Below are 20,000 nucleotides of genomic sequence, written 5' to 3' on the forward strand. Positions count from 1 at the left end.
CTGAGCCACCCAGGCGCCCCAATTCCACTTCTCTTTAGAGAGGCACTCCCTGACCCTGAGCCCTGGCAGAGAAATGAGTTTCCACCTGCGTATTTAAAGTTAGGTATTTCTGTATTGAACATCATTTCAGGGCCAAGCAAACCAAAGCTTGATGTCATACTTTCCGACAGATCTTTTCAAGTATAGGGTTGCTCTGTTTAAAGTTCGTGGAGCTTTGCTGATAAAATAGCAGGAAATGCAGGTGGGATGTAATCAAGGTTACAGGTGAAAAGGGATGGTGGCTAGAAATTCCTGCAGACTTTACAGAGTGAGAAGTTTGGCAAGAAACCTGGTCCGATGCCAGTTGTGTGTGATGCTTCTTCGGTAGCAAGTATACTTACTGTATTGTTTACAAAACAATCATGTTTCTCTCGGCAGTGACTAAATTAAATATTGGGCTATTAATGAATTAAGGTCAGGCATGTTCCGCTGGCTCCCAAAATCATCTCAAGTGAGTCTTAGAGTTGACTTTTTTTTATGTGTGCTTGATTAATTTCCTGGAACACCCCTCACAGCTCACCCGCCCACCCCCACCCCCCTTAGTATGGGGATTCTCACTGTGAGTAGGTAGTCCCAGCAAAGCCCAGAATCTAAAACAAAAAAGACCAGTTGGTTCTCTAGTTAGCTTTTCCCTTTGAAGTGGTGATGGAAATTAACACTGGAGAGAATAAAGTTCCACGCCTCCGTCTCCCCTACAGATTCCAGAATCCTGGAAAGTCATAGAAAAGGCAAAAGAGAACACTGTGAACCTCGTTCCTTCCTTGGAGAGTTTTATCTATTATCACAGACAGCGGGAGCCCAAAGCCATTTGAATCTTCTGGCGGAGGAGGAGGGTGGGACCTGATTGGCTGAGGACAAATGGATTGCTATTTGTCTTCTCTGTTCATAGTAATGATTACAGGCTAGCCATGGTGTTTAGCAACACGGATCTAGCAGGTCAGTAATGACAACTTCATCACTGTCATTAGCGCCTTTTGTTTGCAGTGAACACAAAAAGCTGTTCAGCATGAAGAGAGTGTAGGGAAAGAAAGAGGGGAGGGGGTGGAGGAAGCCAAGGAGGGAGCCAGGGACCCAAGGTCTGCACACTATTAATACCAGGAAAAAATACCCGTGGGTGCTCCAGTCAGCCCCCTTCAATGGTGAAGGGGCCTTAGTTAGGGGACCCAATTTTGGACTCCTTGTTCTTTCTCCGAGAAGAGTGATTGCTCATGTTTATAAAGGCTAATCATGCCCATTTTGGTTCTTAGAAAAGCCCCAGGGGGATGTTATTTTTGGTAAAGGGTCTTCCTGCTCCAAATGTCTTGACTGTGAATAACTAGTTTCAGTATCTTCTCTCCCATGTCAGGGTAAAATGAAGCAAAATAAACAGAGCGAGGGCCGTGACCCTTGTTGGGGACTTACTGTGGATGTCAGGCAAGGTGGCCTTTTTGTGTGTATCATCTCCTTGGTCTTCTTAACAACCCTGGGATCTGTGTCTTCATACCCACTGTACTAATGAGGAAAATAAAGCACAGAGAGGTAAAATATCAGAGCCCAGCCGGGATTTGAATTTGGGTGTGTCTCTTATTCCAAGTATACTACACCATGCTGAAAACTCACACACACACACACACACACACACACACACACACACACACACACCAACCCTCCCCCCCAAACAAAACAAGTACGGGGCCACCAAAATTCTGAACTGAAGCCAGAGGCAAGGTTGAGAATCTCAGTACTTGGAAGGACCATGGAAAAGTAGACAAGATGTACGTATTTATTTCAGGTTCCAATCATATGAAAGCTAAGGGATCAAAAGAGATATTGAAAGAAATTATATTAAGTCACAAAAATGTGTTACACTTTTTTGGGAACTTGCCCCCTCCCTCCCGGGTGACTTTTTTTTTTTTTTAAGATTTTTTTTATTTATTTGACTGACAGAGATCACAAGTAGGCAGAGAGGCAGGCAGAGAGAGAGGAGGGGAAGCAGGCTCCCTGCTGAGCGAGAGGCCGATGCGGGGCTCGATCCCAGGACCCTGAGATCATGACCTGAGCCGAAAGCAGAGGGTTTAACCCACTGAGCCACCCACGTGCCCTTTCCCGGGTGACTTTTGACAAGACATTCTGTGTTCCCATTTTTAGGCCAAAAAAAAGTAGTGGGTATAAGACATTAAGTTTGATCTTTGGTTCATGACAGTCTTTGTCTCATTAGTGTATCTTGTTTGTGCTGGCTTCTGCTGCCTGACCAAGTTCCTTTGACTCAGATTCCTACCCCTTACGTCTCTCTTATCCTTTTCTGGACAACTTTACCAATATCATGCCTTGAATCTTGAGAAATATCTGGTAAAACTGGCCAATTAGGATGGCAGACATAACTGGGAAACAGATGGGGGGGGGGGTGATGTGGTAATAGAGGGAGGGAGAGAACAAAAGAGGGCAGCAGTTCTCATGATGACCAAATGAGGCTGCTTCTGGCTGTGACATTACATTTACTGCCTAAAATGTGACCCGAACCGTTTCTGGTGAATTCTGTTAACCCTGTAAGCTATCGACAGGACATTTACTCAAATGTTAGTACCCAGTCTAGGCTCCTGGCGCAACGTGACCAATGGGCATGAATTCAGGGGGATTAAAAAAAATTAATTCTCAGTTCAGTTCAGGTCATCTTAGCACTTCCTGTGAGTCCCTGAACAACCAGCAGCCCACATGGGTTCTGAACTGGACTTGTGTGTACCCACCCCCCCACCCCCCCGCCCCGGGTGTGTGTGTGGGAATAAGAAGCAAAGGAAAACCTCAGGCTGGGGTGGGTGGTGGTGACCAGACGCTGAGACCGAGACTGAGGATCAGGAAGCTGGAAATTCCCTCCTGCCTTGGTGTTTGGGCTCTCGCTTTTCCACTTCCCTAAATCACCCTCCTGGAGGGCCTCTGCACACAGGGGTGCTCCCAATTGTCTCTTGAACTGATGGTAAAACCACAAGAGCCCGAATTCTAATTCTGGTTCTTAGCCACCACCTTAACATCCAAACTCCAACCTCTCACCTGAGGGCAAGGGAGCGGTGACCACCCTGACCCCCCATCAGGGGGCTCCGTAAGGGCAGCTCCCGCGGGAGCTCTCACCGCCCACCCCCCCAACTTCGCCCCGCTAGGCATGAGACGAACAACTTTCTCCAGCTTTTAGGTTTCTCCGGGCTGTCCAGCAGGGCTGTTGGGGGGTCAGGAACAAGGCTTGGGGGGGCCGGCCGGCTGGGTGCTGTTCGCGGGTGGCCCGGAACCACAGCTTTGGTATCCCCTGCGGGGACAGGTAGGGCACGGGCTTTTCTGGGGTCGCCCCAGGCCTCCGCAGGAATGCTGATTGACGCTGTCCGGTTTGAGAACTAGCGTACCCACGGCGCGGACGGCTCCCCGCTGCCCCCCTGGGTATGGGCGTCGGATCCAGCGCACCCCCGGGCCGGCAGGGGTCCGGGGGAAAGGGGGCGTGAGCGCGCCGGGAGCTGGGGGCGGGAAGTGGGGAGGAGGAGAAGAAGGAGGAGGAGGAGAAGGAGGAGGAGGAGAGGAAGTCCCCCGTGGCCACCCTGAGGGGAGGGCGGGACGGTGCCCGCGGGCGCTCGGTCAGGAGGCGAGGGGTGGCCGGCAGGGCAGCTCCGCCCGCGCGCCAAGGGGCTCTGACCGCCGGGTGCGCGCTCCCCGCCGACCCCCGGCCAAAGGGGTGGGGGCGCCGGCGCGTGCGCGGGGCGGCGGGCGCGCGGGGGGGGGGCGGGGAGGGGCGGCGCGCGGCGACCCCAGCGGGCGCGAGTCTCCGGCGCGCGCGGGGTGCCGAGCGGGGCGCGGGGGCGCGCGGGCGGGAGCGCGCGGGGGGGCTGCCCCGGGGCGGCCCCCCCACGTCGGGGCGCGGCGGGCGGCGGCGGCGGGAGCGCGTCCCGTCCGGGTCCCGAGGAGCCGCCGCCGCCGCCGCCGCCGCCGCCGCCGCTCGCCAACATGGCGGACCTCGAGGCCGTGCTGGCCGATGTCAGCTACCTGATGGCGATGGAGAAGAGCAAGGCGACCCCGGCCGCCCGCGCCAGCAAGAAGATCGTGCTGCCGGAGCCCAGGTACCGGCCGCCGGGGCCCGCGCCGTCCCCCGCGCCGCCGCCCCCGCGGCCGCCAGCGACCCCCTGCGTCCGGGAGGGTCCGGCGCTCGGCCTCTGCCGTTCCCCACCAACCGGCCTCGCCGTTTCCGTCTCTGAAATGGGCCTCAGAGGGCTGCTGGGGGGACTCCAGCTGAGAGCGCCCCAGAGTGCCCAGCGCAGCGTCGGGAGCGCAGGAGCGCCCCAGCAACGGGCTGCCGGGATGTGGTTGTGACTTGGCTGGACCAGCTCCATCCCTGTCGCTCCTTCCTGTCCCATCCCCGTCTCTGGGTCCAGCCCCATCCCTAGGGTCGTCAGTGCTCCTCTGCCATGGCTCCCTCCTGCCCCGTGCCTGCTCTTCCAGCCGCATCCGTGTCCCTTTTGCCGCTTCTCTATCGCCCCTCCAGCTCCATCCTTATGGGCCCCTCCTGCCCCGTGCCTCTGGCTCCCCTGGTCTGCATTCTGGTCGTTTCTTCTTTGGTTCCTGCTGCCCTTTTTTACCAGCTGCGTCCTCTACTCAGCTCACCGTGGGTTCCTTGGCTGGGGAGTGCAGACTCCTTGCCTTTTGTCCCAGGTGCTTAAAGTCCAGTTTTCCGTGCTTACTCCTTCTGAGGTCCGTTCTACTCAGCTTCTTATCCTTTCCTTTCCTATTTTGTGCCCCCAGGCAGTGATGAGTGGCGTGTGACCCACACAGTTTTCTTTTTGGTGCTAAGCAGCTTTCCTTAACTTGCAGATCCCCTGGTGGTACTTTATTGAAAGGTTGAAATGGGATTCACTTTAAACGCACGTTGGTTGATTGATTCCAGACAGGAATTTGTTGTTTAAAAGACCAGAGAAGGGCCAGATTGAACTGTCAAGGGGTTTGGTGAGGGCCATACCAAGTTGTGATTTTATATCGCACATGATTTATTATGGATGGAATTAGTTAAAGACTAAAGTGTTTCATGTCATTAGCACCAGCCCAGAAAAGATCTTTCATCAGATTAATAGAGTTTCAAACAGTGTATCAAAGGATTAGGGTTGGATTTTCCCCCCTTAGCTTCTTTTCTAATTAACACCATCATGAGTTGTACAGTGAATGTGCTAACCAGCTCTTGGTAGAATTCTTGATAAAGGGCGGCATCTTCTGTATGGTGAATTGGAAACCATGCAGTTTTGTAAAATATTTGAATCTAAACCAGAGCTGTTCTCCGTTGAAAGCGTTAGTGTTTCAAGCACTATACACCCAAGATTGCTTAAATTGTCATCTTGACATAAGAAAAAAAAAATCTTTCTTTTAATTCTAAGTGATCTCCAGATGATTCTTACAAGTCCATTAATGACCCTGAGCCCTAAGACAGAAAATATCAGTCCCTTTCAGTCAGTTGTTGTGAAAAGCCAAATTGTGTAAGTGAATGCGTGCTAGGTATTTCTGTCTTGCCTGCCCTTTTTTTAGACCCATGCATCTTGTTGGGTTTGCAGGGTGTTCTCTTTGATAAACAATGTCAAACAGGGAAAATCAAGGAAGAGTACAGACCTTTTGGAGGGTTGTGAAATTAACACTCCGATTCCAGAGTCTAACATATCGGAATGAAGCTCACTGAAAATCAGTGCTGTTTGAAATTTCTGGCAAATCGGAAGCTACGTAAAACAAGAACCCCCAAACCCAACCTGAATTTCATTAAAAAAAAAAAACAACTGCATTTTTATGAACGTTCTATTCAATGCTTAATTCCTTTTTTTCCTTTTGCCTTTTCTACTCTTCATAAAGGGCAGGGAGTCCTAAATATATAGAGTCTCTCTATAAAATCGACAAATCTTAACTCACCGGCAGTTTTGGGGGGGTGATATATAATATTAAAATTAGGAACTTCTGTTCTTTTTTTTTCATGTTTTTAACTTAATATGACTTCTGCTTTTTTAGTGTCACTCTTGAGAACATACTTATATCTTTAGGATATTCACTTCCTTGTATGAATGCCTTTGTTTTTTAGTGGCGTTCTTTGGTAATGCTTTCTGTTAAGGCAGAACTGGAAGATGGTGAACATGTTTCTCATGACATTTTAGAATTGAGAAATATTAAGAGGAGAGTAATTTTAGGAAACAGCTCTTAGTAATTATTATTCTGTCGCTTTTTTTTAAAATAGATTCTTAAATTAGGTTACTGGAGCCTCCTCCAAGGATTCTAATTTGTTTTGTATTTATCTCAGTGGCTTTGGTTTTAGTTTTGTAATGTGACGGTTTACATAGTAACAGCCACTCCTCATGCTACTCTGTTAGGATTGTGTCACATTGAGATTTTCAAGTAAAACAGCTCGAAGATTTTTAGATTTTTATCTTTTATCTACGGCGGATAGCAGGTAGTGGCCTGCCCGCTGAATTTTGGGGCAGGGGTGGGTGGTTGGGGGGATTTGTCAATATGGTAAGAAAGTTAATTTTCATATCGGCTGGCAAGACTACTATGATTTGCCTTGCTGGTTAAGGATCATGGTCAAATAGGTTCTGATAAGAGTTTCTATTTCAGCTGCATTTTGGAGTGAACCTAGTGATCACCAGTGCTTGGTGCTCTTGAAGAAGATGTTTAGATTTGTATTTTTAGTATCTGCATGAGGAGCATAACACTTGCCATTGGCCCATCCCTAGTGACGATTTCTTTCCAGCCCGATTACTCGAAATCACTGGGGTATATGCTATGTACTTCCTCCTCTTACTTGCTTTGTCTCTTAACACAGTTTTGAGCAGAAAAGCAACAGGACTACATAATCTCTAGCTAATTTTAATGAAACGCTGGGTCTGCCATCCCCTGCCTATCTACAGGAGACTCTTAGAAGATGGAACATTCAGCCCCCTGGCGATTTCGCTCCTCCGAGATAGCGAGAGGCAACCATTTTGTTATGTTGACACATTATTTAATTAACGAACCGATGAGTGTAAATCCTGTAACAGCTGATTACATAGCTGCTTCAGTTTACTGAAACATTTGTTGAGCTAATGTAGCTGATAATGGGATCTGTTGGGAATACTAACCCGTGACCCATGGGTTCACTGTGCAGATCCAGTTAGAAACATGAGCATTCAGATGAGCATGCCCGTTACCCTACGCCATGTGAGGGGAGACGTCCTTTAATTTGATAGAGGCTAATCCATAAGTGAAGACCCGCAGAGGGTCAAAATCTTAAAGCCATGGATCATCGAGACCACGTGTACTTGAGGCTCGTTACTACTCAACCTTTTCCAAACAGAATGAAATTCAGTTGACTTGGAGTCACACATAGTTGAAAGAGGTTGAGTAACATGAACTTGCCTCGTCCCCTGCATCTTATGTCCCTTTAGGGGACATTGACAATCTTGGATCATTAATTGCAAAGCTTGTCCTTTCAAAGTATACATACAGTATGATAGGATATTCTGAAAACAACATTTGCGGGATTCTTTGTTACTTACCTGGAGTATTTAGAATATGCTTAAGGCCATCTGGGACACCTTTTATTACGTGACTTCCATAGGTGGTTGTAGAGCTGTTTCTCTGAGCCAGGCCTGGGGATGCCATGATGGACCCGACCGACCACAGCCTTGTCCTTCAAGGGGCTTGTGCAGTCTAGTGGGAGATACACAGTTGATTCAAGATGTTTACTTTCAAGTGCAGTTTCTTGAAGATTCTGTTTGACCACAAACAAGTGGTATTGGGATGGCTTTCATGATTCTGTCATCAAAGAACTCACGTTTGCCAAGTGTTTTTACAATGATTTGTTAGTTATTCCCTTTAAGGAGCTATCTAGCCATAGTATCCATAGTAACATGGTAATAGTGTACTTCCTATTTGTAAAACTATCAAGTGGAATTGACCTTGAAAAGTAACTTCATTTCCTTCTTTTGTGGGAGTGGAGTTTCTTCAGTAAATTCGCTGACTCCAATCGGTGAGTGGTGGTTGGTGGCTCTGAGCTAGTCCTCTCTGTTTTGGTTGTAGAGGATTCTATGTCCCCTTGCCCCCTAGCTTTGAGCTTGAAAAGTCAATGATGAAAGAATGAACAGTCTTCAGGAAAAAAATTGTTCTTTGTGGTTGGGAGGAGTATTTCTATGTATAAAACGGTGGCGGTGTTCTTGCCTCTTTTCCAGTAAGGTACACGTTCAGAATGTAATTTCTTCTGACCTTTTTGTTATTATTTCATTCTTGGTTCAGAGTCAATTTGTGCCAGTTACCTGAAGACTCAAGTGCTGTGCGTAGTTAGTTGTCAGTTCTTAGAAATAGATGTTTTAGTGCAATCAGCTTGGGACCTAGAACTAGCTGCCTAAAACATTGTGAAATGTTTTGAATCGAGAGCCCAGTGGGTCTCTGCGGTTCAGGCAGCCCTGGTTTGTAGATGCAATGTGTTCTTAGAGGCAGTGTCTTAACGGTGCTTTTCAGCATGCTCAATTTGGCTTTGTCCAACATGTGTTTGGACAAGACTGGGGCTGTTGGATAGGGCGTCAGGACTTGAAGCAGGGAAGTGTAGGTCTTTATCTGACAGCTGGTGGCAAAGCAGAGTAGGAAACTCAAAGTCGTGGCCTGCAGCCCTGATAAGGGAAAGACAAGTTTTACTTCCATGAACTAGGACTAGAACAACTACCATGTACAGAGAGCTTGCCCTCTCCCAGGGCACTTTGCAGAACGAGTGCCATTTGTGCCCCACCAGTGTGCTGCCTGGTAAGTAGTGGCAGCCTCTACCCAGGGTGACAGCCAAACAGCAGCCGAGGTGTAGTCAAGCCCTGACTGCCCAGAATCTGGGTTCTTGCCTCCTTTCTGTGCCAGGGGCCAGCAGGAATAAGGAGCAACCCTCATCTCTTCTTTTGCAAGGAACAGACAACACAGTGATACTTCTGCATTTGGGGAAAATATATTTTATGGGCTATGTTGATGAGTTGCTAGTGCAGCATCTGAAAAAGTCAGGACCGTCCTCAGAGACTGACAGAGAACAGCCATTCCTCCGGGACCTGGGAAGGCGGTAATTAGGACTAAGTGAATAAGCAGTTTCTGCCTTATTTCCCATAAGGAGCTCGAGGGTTAAATGCCTGTTCTGTTCGACACAACAAGTGCAACCTTGCCTCTGAGAAATTTGTAGAACAGACTGCCTCAGTACCCCTCCCTGCCCCTCCCACCCCAAACAGGATTTCTATGTGCATTATTATTTGGAAAAAAGAGCAGTCCCTGTCTCCCCCCTTCCCCTCCCCCCCTCGAAATTTCCATCTTGGGGTAAAGGGTAAAGGGGTGAAACAATATTTTTTACTTTATCTGCAATAAAAAAATCACTTTCTCAATCACAACAATCCTCCTTTGTTAATACTCCGAGTGTTTGAGGAATGCTGAAAATTTTGATGCAAACAGGTTGTGTGTGTGTGGGATGGTCTCCTCTGTCCTTATCCTTCTCTGGACGTTGGCAGTGAGGGAGTGGAGACCATGGGCCAGGCAACTTTCACTCCATCGTCGTGAAATCATTTGTGTGTTTAGAAACTTCCGTGCTAACTAGGCTGGATGTCTCTGGACCTCTTCTGCTCCTTCTGTTTCTCACGTCTTTATTCTTTTCTTTGCCATTGATCAGTGCTTACAACCCCTGGGCCTTTCTTGACTGCTCTGTGGGTCTAAAATAAAATGCAGGGGGAGAAGTAATACCTTGGCTTCCCATAGCTTGAAAATGTTTCCTCTAATTTTGGAAGTCTTCTCCTAGGTCATCTGTGCTTTAGCATGGACCATCTGCAGACTGTAGAACTTTCTGTATAGGGCGGTATATAGAGAGGACAGTGAACATTACTTTATTGTTCATTTACTCTGTGATTGGTGTTTTGTGGCCATCAGCCTCGACCCAGCCTTGGGCCTCTGCTCTTGTTTGCTGCCATTTCCTGCTTCCGGGGTCTCAGGAGTAGGAAGTGGTAATTATATGAAAGTCCCTAGGCCAGAGCTTCATCCTTGGTGAACTTGGAGGTCACCTGTTACATCCCTGGGACCTCTCTATTACCTGCCCTACTATGATAAAGTTCTAGATCAGGAACCAGGACCTGATTCCACTGGCAACTTGCCAAGGGCCCTGGGTAAGTCACTTAAATTCTGTCTGTACAAGACGTATCTTTTCATTTCTGATCACAAAATGCCCTCCCCCCATCTGTCTCTTGTGAACATTTTTTATCCATCCAGTATATTTGTAAACAAGAGAGAACATTAATTGCAAACATTGGTAACTCAGAAAAAGAGTGGATGAAATATTCAAGGGTGATTTTTCTTGTATTGACACCATAGGTATTTGCTGAAGGGATTATATGTAGCATGAAATGTGGCACTTTAAGAAAGTACATAATAGTAGTTGATATAAAGCAGCATTGCGTGGAACCCCCTGGGTCATGTGCTCTGAGGAGGCAAGCTTGGGAGACAGGACTTCTGAAAAGTTGGTTTGTTGGCCCAGTCAGCAAAGAGCAATTGTTGACCCTTAGACACATAAGTAAGTGAGTTTCCCAGATTTCTTCCAAGTTTTCTCCCTCTAGCATTGTGTGGCACTGTGTGTCAAGAACCTTGTACACGTAATGCCTCACTCAGTTCTTTTTCTTTCTTTTTTCCCTCCTTCCCCTATTTCACCTCTCTACCATTCTCTTTTTCTTCCTTCCATCCACCCACACATCCATTCTTCCATCCATCCATCCTTCCATCCATTTTTCCTTCCTTCATTCCATCCATCCATCCATCCATCCATCCATCCATCCATCCTTTCATCCACCCACACATCCATTCTTCCATCCATGCATCCTTCCGTTCATTTTTCCTTCCTTCATTCCATCCATCCATCCATCCTTTAATCCACCCATCCTTCCATCTGTTCTTCCTTCTTTTGGTCCATCTATCCTTCCATCCTTCCATCTTTTCTTTCTTCAATTCATCCGTCCATCTGTCCATCTGTCCATCCTTCTTTCCTTCCATCCTTCCATCCATCCATCCACCCCCCCGCCCTCCACAATCCATCCATCTTTCCATTAATCCATCATCTATCCATCAGGCTGTGGTCTATGTTGGCCTTAGTACATAGCACTAATAAGCCTGCTACTCTTAAATACAGATAACTAAGCAATTAGAAGAGTTAACTCCTCCTTTGGAGGTCTTTGCTTCAGTAAAATGAACCAAAAATCATAGCCTAAAAGCAGCTAGCTTCAGTGTGTTGAGCATAAGGTGATTCATTTCAGTGTTGCTTAGACAGTAAGAGATTGCATGTTAATAACATAGCTTTGTAGTATCTCATGTTTGAAAAGATCTTGGAGGGCATCCAGTTCAGTCATGCATTGAATGGGTGACGTCCCTGTCTGACAGTCAGGCAGGGTCATCTTTGAGGAACATCTTTGGAAGCACTGGTGTTAGAAAGCTCCCTTGCAGTTCATTCTGTGAGCTGATGTTTTGCTGTCCTTTGTGGTTATGCAAAACACATTTAATCCCTCGGAAAAAGGACAGGTTTTCCAGTACCTGAAGGCAGCTCTGTTATCCCACAGTGACTTTCCTGGGAAGCTGTCGCCTCACCATTCCTTTAGTCACTGCCCAAATCTAGCTGAAGTCTACATGCGCTCTTTATAATCTCTGCTTATCAGTCTGAACATTATCCAGCTAAATAAGAATACTAAAATTTCAAAGATACCTGTAAAATTACTATAATTAATTCAGTGATGGCAAAACTAGTGAAAAATCTTATTTCAAGTGTATGTGTGAGTCCCTCTAAAGTTCCGTTATGGGGAGGACATTTCTGGTTCCTCCAGTGATTTAACATTAACATTTCCACTAAGTCCAAATTTGGAAGCTAGGATGGGTCACACGTGTGTTATGACAGTGACTGCCACTTGTCAAGGGCTAAGTAAGTTCCAGGCCCTGTATACATCTTAGATAAGTATAGGCTAAAATATTTTAGGAAGAGAATGAGCTTTAATTATGCTGCAAGAGTCTTTTTCTAAGGATTTTAGGGCTTATGTTTCATATATTCAAAAACTTACACCTACAACTCTATTAGGAGTTTGCCGGGGAAAGCGGTGAGAGTCTGCGTGCTCAGCAGTCAAACTGGACTGTAGAACAGGCTCTCGGTATTTGCGCTTTGTGTCATGAAGTCAGTCCATTGTTCTTTGTTATCTCCCTAGAAAGATCACTCTGGTTGTATTTTCAGGTTACTCTAAATGTTCTGTATCTGCATTGCGTTTGATAAGGGCTTAAGTTAAAAATGAACTCGGACTTAGATGGGAAGGCATTTACACAGCTGTTGAGTCCTGCAGGCTTTCATTTTGCATTGTGAATGTTCTAAAGCTGAGATGACATTTCAGATGTATCTTCTTTGAAAGACACGAGACTTTTGCTATTTGATTGGGAGGGGTGGTAGGCGAGGTGCCCAGACGCCATTTAGAAGCAGAACTAACCCCAACAGGCAAGGTCAAGGGATTTTTGTATTCATCTTTCTTTCTTCCCTTAACTGTGTTTACTATTTCTTTTCTTATAAGGACACCCTAATTACGTGGTGGCTCTTGTCCTCCTGACATTAAGTATAGAATAGAGTGTAAAGCTTTTGTGCTGTCTTCTGTGCTCCATTTAGGACTTGGTTCCTTCTGTTTGGTTGCCACCAGCAGTAGAGGAAAGCTGATTATTTATGCAGAATGTCACAACTAGAACTGGCCTAGAAGGGGAAGGTGTTTTCTGCACATTAGCAGTTTCTAAGTCATGCATGAGAATGGATATACTTAGGTTCATGATCTCCCCCACGCCCCCCCCCCCCCAAGAAGTGTGACAGTTTTTGTGGTCACGGATTTCTTAGGGTTCAATCATTTGCTCGGTCTTTTATTCCATAAGGAAAACCAGCCAGTGTCTCTGTGTCTCTGTCTTTTCAGTAAAGGGTCCTTCTTACTGGGGAACGGGTGTTCAAATTATTAAAAAAAAAAAAAGATCAAGTTGTGCTGTAAGAAAAGCCTTTATTTTCCTGGCCATTTTGTGCTGGAAAAGTTTAATGAGGTAGATGGTGGAAATCCTTCATGTGAGATTAGAGTTTGAGGTCAAGTGCTGTGGTCTGTGGTTATCTCGTGACCATCTAGGGATCTAGGGGTAGGGTCTGTGACGGTACAACAGACAGAAACAGCAAGACTCTTTGGAAGTGCCTCAGTGATTCCAACCTTCTCCTCTTTGGAAGCTCTCTCCAGAATGGGGGTGTGACTGGGTCAATACTGAACCAATCACGATGGCGATCCACTTGTTGGCCTTAATGTTTAGATCTGTATGTGTCTATAGCGACATCTGATCATTTATTTCATATTTAGTTGATAGATTTGCTTGAGAGTAAAAAGAAAAAACCTCACTAATACTTGTATGCAGTGCTTTATATTTTTATATGTATATTCTGTTTTTAGTTTTTACGATTATCCTCTATATTAGGTAGAAATTTGAAAGAGAAAAAGAAAATGCTCCAGAGCTTTTTCGATTTGGGCTGTCTCCTTAGACACAAGTGTCTTTCCTGTGGTCTCTGGGACGACCCTCAACCATTCAGGCCCAGAAACTAGGCTCACTACATTGAGCACATCTGTTTCTTACAGTAAAATGCATGTCAATCAGTCCAGTCTGCCTGACTAATCCATGTTTTCCCTCTTGCCCAGTGGTTCTTATTTTATAGTTAAAGACCCTTTTGAGAATCTGATGAAGCTAAAGGCTCCCACTCCCCCACAATGCACTAATTCACCTAGTAGATCCATCTGAAAAGCCAAACTAACTAGAATATCAAATTGACTACTTTATGCTCAGCACTAATCCCCCAGGAGCCCAGATGCCTGAAGGCTATGTGACTAGAGCATTCTGTCTTGGGGGTTTCCCTCGTGGAAATGTACTGTTCTGCAGAAGGTAGTGCAGCCCTCACGGGCTTGTGGCCTGAGGGGTCAGAAGGGTCTAGCCTGAGACTCATCAGTTTCAGTAGCTGGAACCAAGTCCCTTTTCCATGGGGTGGCCTTAAGCCGGCTGTGCAGTACTTGAATTCCCTGGCAGTGACGGCTTCTGTGATGACCTGTCCTTCCTGTTCTCACTGGGGCGCAGATCTCCTCTGGTTCTGGTAATACAGTGACTGAAGCCACAGCCAGGGATGGCCAGCCCCGGAAAAGTCTGGCATTTCTCTGCCCTTTTTGTTACGTATTGATTTAACATTTTTGCTCTCAGAGGGCAGGCTTTCTTCCTTATTTTCAGATTCTTGGAAATGGCTCTACAGTACTCATCATCTCCTTTAGAAGGAGGAAATTCAGGTTCAGAGAGAAACTAATTGCTCAGGATCACATTGATAGCCAAGGGCTCAAAACTCTGCCTTTTAATAGACACCTACAGACTATCTTTTGCCATATGAATCATCTAAGAAAAGAAGATTCTTAGAATAGTGTCAATTTCAGATATTATCAACACAGTTTGAAAATGAATTGTTGGGACGCCTGGGTGGCTCAGTGGGTTAAACGTCTGCCTTCTGCTCAGATCATGATCTCAGGGTCCTGGGATCCTGTCCCACTTCGGGCTCCCTGCTGAGTGGGGAGCCTGCTTACCCCTCTCCCTCTGCCTACCACTCCTCCTACTTCTGTTTGCTCTTTCTAACAAACAAACAAATAAATAAATAAAATCTTTGAAAATGAATTGTTTTCACCCAGTAAGGGTTATCAACTCTAGGGATCTGATAAGGTACTCCAAGAGCTCACATGTAATTTCATTGGAGATGTTGATTTAATAATAAATATATGAATAATTTCTTAAAAGATAAGATGTCATAAATTTCATGTCCAGTAATAGAGTTAGTTATCATTAACTATGGCCATGTTATAAATTGAGAAAAGCTACATGTGAGAGTTTCTTAATGGACCCCAGACAGCTTTTTGTAATTTCACAGGTACTCTTATCTTAAAAAACAAAAAGGAGAATTCTCTCTCTGCCCATCAGCAGGTACATGCATATCCTTGGCTTGAACCTACTTGACTGTTTACTCTAGCCACGTAAAGGATTTTTCATGTTAACCTTGTTAGCAGGACCTTCTAAGTGGTGACAGGAAATTGATGAAACAGATTGCGCATTTAACCTTCACACAGAAGGGCTGTTGACATCCTGGGATGGGGTTGTGTTTGTCAGGGATACAGTAGTGAGTCCCTTTTCAACTTGCCCTCTGTACCTACTGAGACATGTTCAGCTTGTCCTTGTTGGTAATGTGGAGAGGCTTTTCAATCTTTTGAATTGCTGTATGATGCATCATAAAACCATTGTTTGCTTAACCCTGTGTTCGTAATCACAAGCGCCTTGGCAGCGAGCGTGCTGACCTGGGTATGTTTGGGCCTGTAGATTTGACCCCAGACATAAGACAGGGACATTTTCAGTTTTGTGAGATGATGCCAAACGTGGTCCTGTATGTTTTAAGGATAAATAGGGATCTATTGAGAAGTGTTACTGTTATTGTTAGTTTAAAATAATTTCATTTAGACTATATAAATACAGCTGGGTAATAAGAACCAAGATTTTAAATGTAAATGAAGAGATGCCGGAGTACAAGACAAGGGCTAAGTAAAAACCCTGGTTAACTTTGAATTGGAAAGTCATTTTAAATTCATGATTTTTTTGAGGAGGGGAGTCTGATCACTTATACATATGTCTCAGCTGCAGGCATGGGAAAGTCCGAGAGACAACCGCTATCCTCTCACCGTGAGTACCCTTCATAAACACACCTGCCTCTGGGTGTGGGCAGGGCCTGGGCAAGAAGAGCCTAGAGCTTCCGTTACCTGTTGTGTCAGGAAAAGGAGCCATTTAAGAGTTGGGGTGGGTACCAGATCTAACCAGTACAGGGGCAAGAAGAAGGGGTCCCCACTGGCCAAAGGCAGGACAGTGTGACTATCAAAAGAATATGGCTGTGGTTGATGAAAATTCTCTGGTTATATTCAAACCTTTGTGGTGGGCAGAAGAATAGCCTCCTCCCCGCCAAATGTCCACAACCTAGTCCCCAGAACCTGTGAGTATGTGAACGTTACATGGCAAGAAAGTATTAAGGAATGCAGATGTAATTCAGGCAGCTGGTGTACAGACTTTACAATAAGAGATTATTAACCTACGATTATTATCCTGAGTTACCCAGCTGTACCCAGAACCACTGCAAGGAAGCAAGGCGAGTCAGAGTCCGAGTGAGGCAGCATGAGAAGGAATGTCTACCATTTGCCAGCTTTGGCGGTACAAGGGGGTCACAGACCAAGGAATATGGGTGGCTTCTCAGAGCACACAAACTTAAGGAGATGCGTGCTCCCCTAGAGCCTCCACTAGGAGCAAAGCTGGGCCAGCACTTTGACCTTAACCGAGCAAGACCCCGTCCAGACTTCTGACCCGCAGAACTGTGAGATGATACGCTTCTGTTGTTTGAAGCCCCCAAGTTTGAGGTAGTTTTTTTATAGTGGCAGTATAAAGCTAATACATCCATGGTATCCGAAAGGGAGAGCCGCAGACAGCACCGATCAAAACAGAACGCTTCTTACCTATCACCACCGGCAGTGAAAATATGTTACTAACTTCATCCCTGAGAAGTGACAATCAAAAAGGTAAAGAATTTCACACTTTTCTTACTTTTCCTGTAAGAGCTGTATCTGAGGATGATCAGAAAGTCCTCCTTGATGGGACATAATTCTTCCTCACAGAAGTGGTGCAGCAATGGAATGGCAGGAATGATGGAGATAGAAGAGTTATCATTTTGCAACTCTTTTAAAAATTTTTATTTATTTTTTAAAGATTTTGTTTATTTACTTGACAGACAGAGATCACAAGTAGGCAGACAGGCAGGCAGAGAGAGGGGGAAGCAGGCTCCCTGCTGAGCAGAGAGCCTGATGCAGGGCTCAATCCCAGGACCCTGGGATCATGACCTGAGACGAAGGCAGAGGCTTTAACCCACTGAGCCACCCAGGCGCCCCTCTTTTTTTTTTTAAGGGATTTCTTTTTTTTGAGATTTTATTTATTTGAGAGAGAGAAAGAATGAGAGAGAGAGAGAGAGAGAGAGAGAGCATGAGTAGGGGGAGGGTCAGAGGTAGCAGCAGACTCCCTGCTGAGCAAGGAGCCTGACACGGGGCTCAATCCCAGGACTCCAGGATCATGACCTGAGCTGAAGGCAGTTGCTTAACCACTGAACCACCCAGGCGCCCTCATTTTGCAACTCTTAATGAAAGTGTTGTGTAGGCAAAGGTCATCAGAGTATGAACCCATTAAATGAAATGTCATGGGGAATTTGAAAAGGAGAAATCAGACTGTCACCAACTGTTTTCTAAGTAATTTTCACATCACTAAGAAAAAATGCCTATGTACCTTCTTAGGGGAGGCAATATAAAATACCAAGACCATCTAGTACCAAGGCCATTCTCATTCCCAGATGTTGAACTTGAATATAATCCAGTCTTTAGAGGTAAAGTTTGAGTTTACAGGAAATAGGGAGCTAGAGGAACAGTTAGGTCTTAGGAGGAAGCCAACAGATAAATCCAGAATGGGACCCTTCCTCCAGACCGCTATCTTGGGGTCCTCAGTAAGCCATTGGTGTGACGATAACAAGTGGGTGGTGGAGAGAGGGGGAAGCTTTGGATTACAACAGATTGGAGAGAGAGAACAGGCCAATGAGTGTGTGATCTTGATTAAATTAGATCAGATCCTGGCTCAAAAGACACCTCTGAAAGATTATTGAAATTTGAATGGGAACCGAGTAGTAGATCTTCAGGAGTTATTATTGGATCTTCAGGGGTTATTATTGGGGGGGAGGGTGTTGGGGAGTCATAATAGATTGTGTTTATGTAAGGAAAGTGTCCCTAATCTTTAGAAATGCAAACTGTAGTAGTAAGGGTAGAATGACATGCAGTCAGAGGTTTCAAGCTTTAAAATACTTTAAAAACTGAGGGAAGGGGATACCTGGGTGGTTCAGTCAGTTAAGCGCCTGCCTTCGGCTCAGGTCATGATCCCAGGGTCCTGGGATTGAGCCCCGTGTCAGGCTCCTTGCTCAGCAGGGAGTCTGCTGCTCCCTCTCCCCCCACCCCCTGCCCATTTGTGCTCTCTCTCTCACTCTGTCAAAATAAATACATAAAGTGTTTAAAAGAAAACCGAAGGAAAAGTCAGGGTGAGGATAAAAGCAGCAGACTAAAAACCTTGACCACTGTTGAGGAGGCATTGAAGGCCAGTTACGAGGGCTTGCTATACTATACTCTTTTGCACGTTTGACCATGTTTAGGATAAAGTTTAAAAACAACAGAGTAGCTGACAAGACCCGAGGATCACCACTGAAGGCTTGCAGGGCTGCTGGGAACCTCAGCTGACCCCATGTCAGGGTAAGAGCACTGGGGGCTTAGGATGTAAACTCCCGTGGGAGCGTGCACACAGATGCAAGACGGACTGCGTCTCCAACAACTTAGGGCACGGGGAGGACCATGTGCTTTTTGGAAACCGCAGTAGGTGACTCAGAAAGAGACTTCATGACACCGATCGCAAAGATGTGGGTAGGGTTTTAGTCCGTTCACTTGCAGCCAGAGTCCTGACTAATCCAAGTGGTGTGGACAGATTTACGACCTGTTGGCCAGACAAATGATGAAGGGGAAAAACACACACACACACACAAAGGATTTTTCTAAGAGAGAAAGCATAGTAAGAAATGAAACCTCAGAAAACGATATTCATTTACCACCACCACCCACTCTGAGTGCAAAAGACTGCACTGAACTTCATGACTCTCATTTAAATCATAGCTCCGCTATTTTAAATTTAGTAGGAAAAACATAATAACCCTTGCCGTTTACGATGATCTACCCTATAAGCATCCTTCTAGCACCTAATGAAACTCTGTGATGCGAAGTCTCTCTTACTGAAATGACTTTAACAGCTTTCTATTTTTAAATTATTTGAATATTAATTTGTCAAAACATTTCAAAATAATTATTTTAAAATAAGTGCTTTCCAATGTGTTGCTCTAAACCAGACCTCACTAACTACCATAATTACCAAAAAGACCAAAGAAAGAAAAACAAAACTTTATTAAGACCAAGATAACCTGGGGACACCTGGGGGGTTTGGTCAGTTGAGTGTCTGCTTTGGGCTCAGGTCATGATACCGGGGTCCTGGGATCGAGTCCCACGTCGGACTCCCTGCTCAATGGCGAGCCTGCCTCTCCTTCTCCCTCTGCCTCCCCCCTTGCTTTTTCTCTCTCTCCCTTTCAAATAAATAAGTAGAAAAATCTAAAATAAATAAATAAATAAATAAAGACCAAGATAACCTAGAATAAATGATGAGCTACAAGATGGTTCTAGATAGGAAGTATTAGACCCAGTTTGGGAAGATATCAGTTCTCTTCAAAAGAGTCTTTAAATCAAGGCAGTCAAATCAAAATCCAAATGAGAGTTTCAAGGAACTTCAAAGTCAGTTTCTCCTCATCTAGAAGAAAAGAATGGACAAAGATAGCCAGTCCCATTTTGAAAAAATGCAACAACGGGGAATCTGCTCCATCAAAAGGAAACACTGCTATAGCAGTTACAACTGTGGTTTTGATATAGGCACAGGCACACAACCCTAGCTCCCACACACAAAGCCGTGTGTGTGTATGTGTGTGTGTGTGTATATATATACATGCACACATAATTATGAGAATTTGATTTATGAATAAAGGTGACATTTCGTGTCTGGTGGGGAGAGAATGGTGTGTTATTACCGGCTATCAAAGCTATAATCCCTCTCCATTGTACAAAAAAATAAATTGCCAGAGTGTTCAGTGAGATGATCATACGAATATTAAAAATACGAGGGAATTTTTTTTTTTTTTTAAACTCTGGAGTATAATAAAGGGTTCTTGTAAGGAACCCTCAAACCTGCGAACTCCAAAGGAGAAGATCAGTGGATATGAGGATATG

The 20,000-nt window shown here is 45.5% G+C and overlaps 1 protein-coding gene across 4 annotated transcripts in view; it reads left to right on the plus strand.

The window, feature by feature from the left end:
* The first annotated feature begins 2,842 nt into the window (after window positions 1-2,842).
* GRK3 (G protein-coupled receptor kinase 3) overlaps window positions 2,843-20,000 on the plus strand; it is a 122,867-nt gene continuing 105,709 nt past the window's right edge. For 2 of the 4 annotated variants that reach the window (XR_006821034.1, XM_046024741.1), the window contains exon 1: window positions 3,888-4,112. Coding sequence is in view for 1 of the 4 variants with exons in the window: in XM_046024741.1 (XP_045880697.1) it covers window positions 4,000-4,112 (113 nt within the window). In the remaining 3 variants the exon portion in view is untranslated. Of the gene's footprint in view, window positions 3,326-3,887; window positions 4,113-20,000 lie in introns of those variants that run through there. The other 2 variants (XM_046024742.1, XM_046024743.1) reach the window with 2 other exon arrangements.

Source organism: Meles meles, chromosome 12 (genome assembly GCF_922984935.1).
Source record: "Meles meles chromosome 12, mMelMel3.1 paternal haplotype, whole genome shotgun sequence".
In the NCBI taxonomy this organism is placed as follows: domain Eukaryota; kingdom Metazoa; phylum Chordata; class Mammalia; order Carnivora; family Mustelidae; genus Meles; species Meles meles.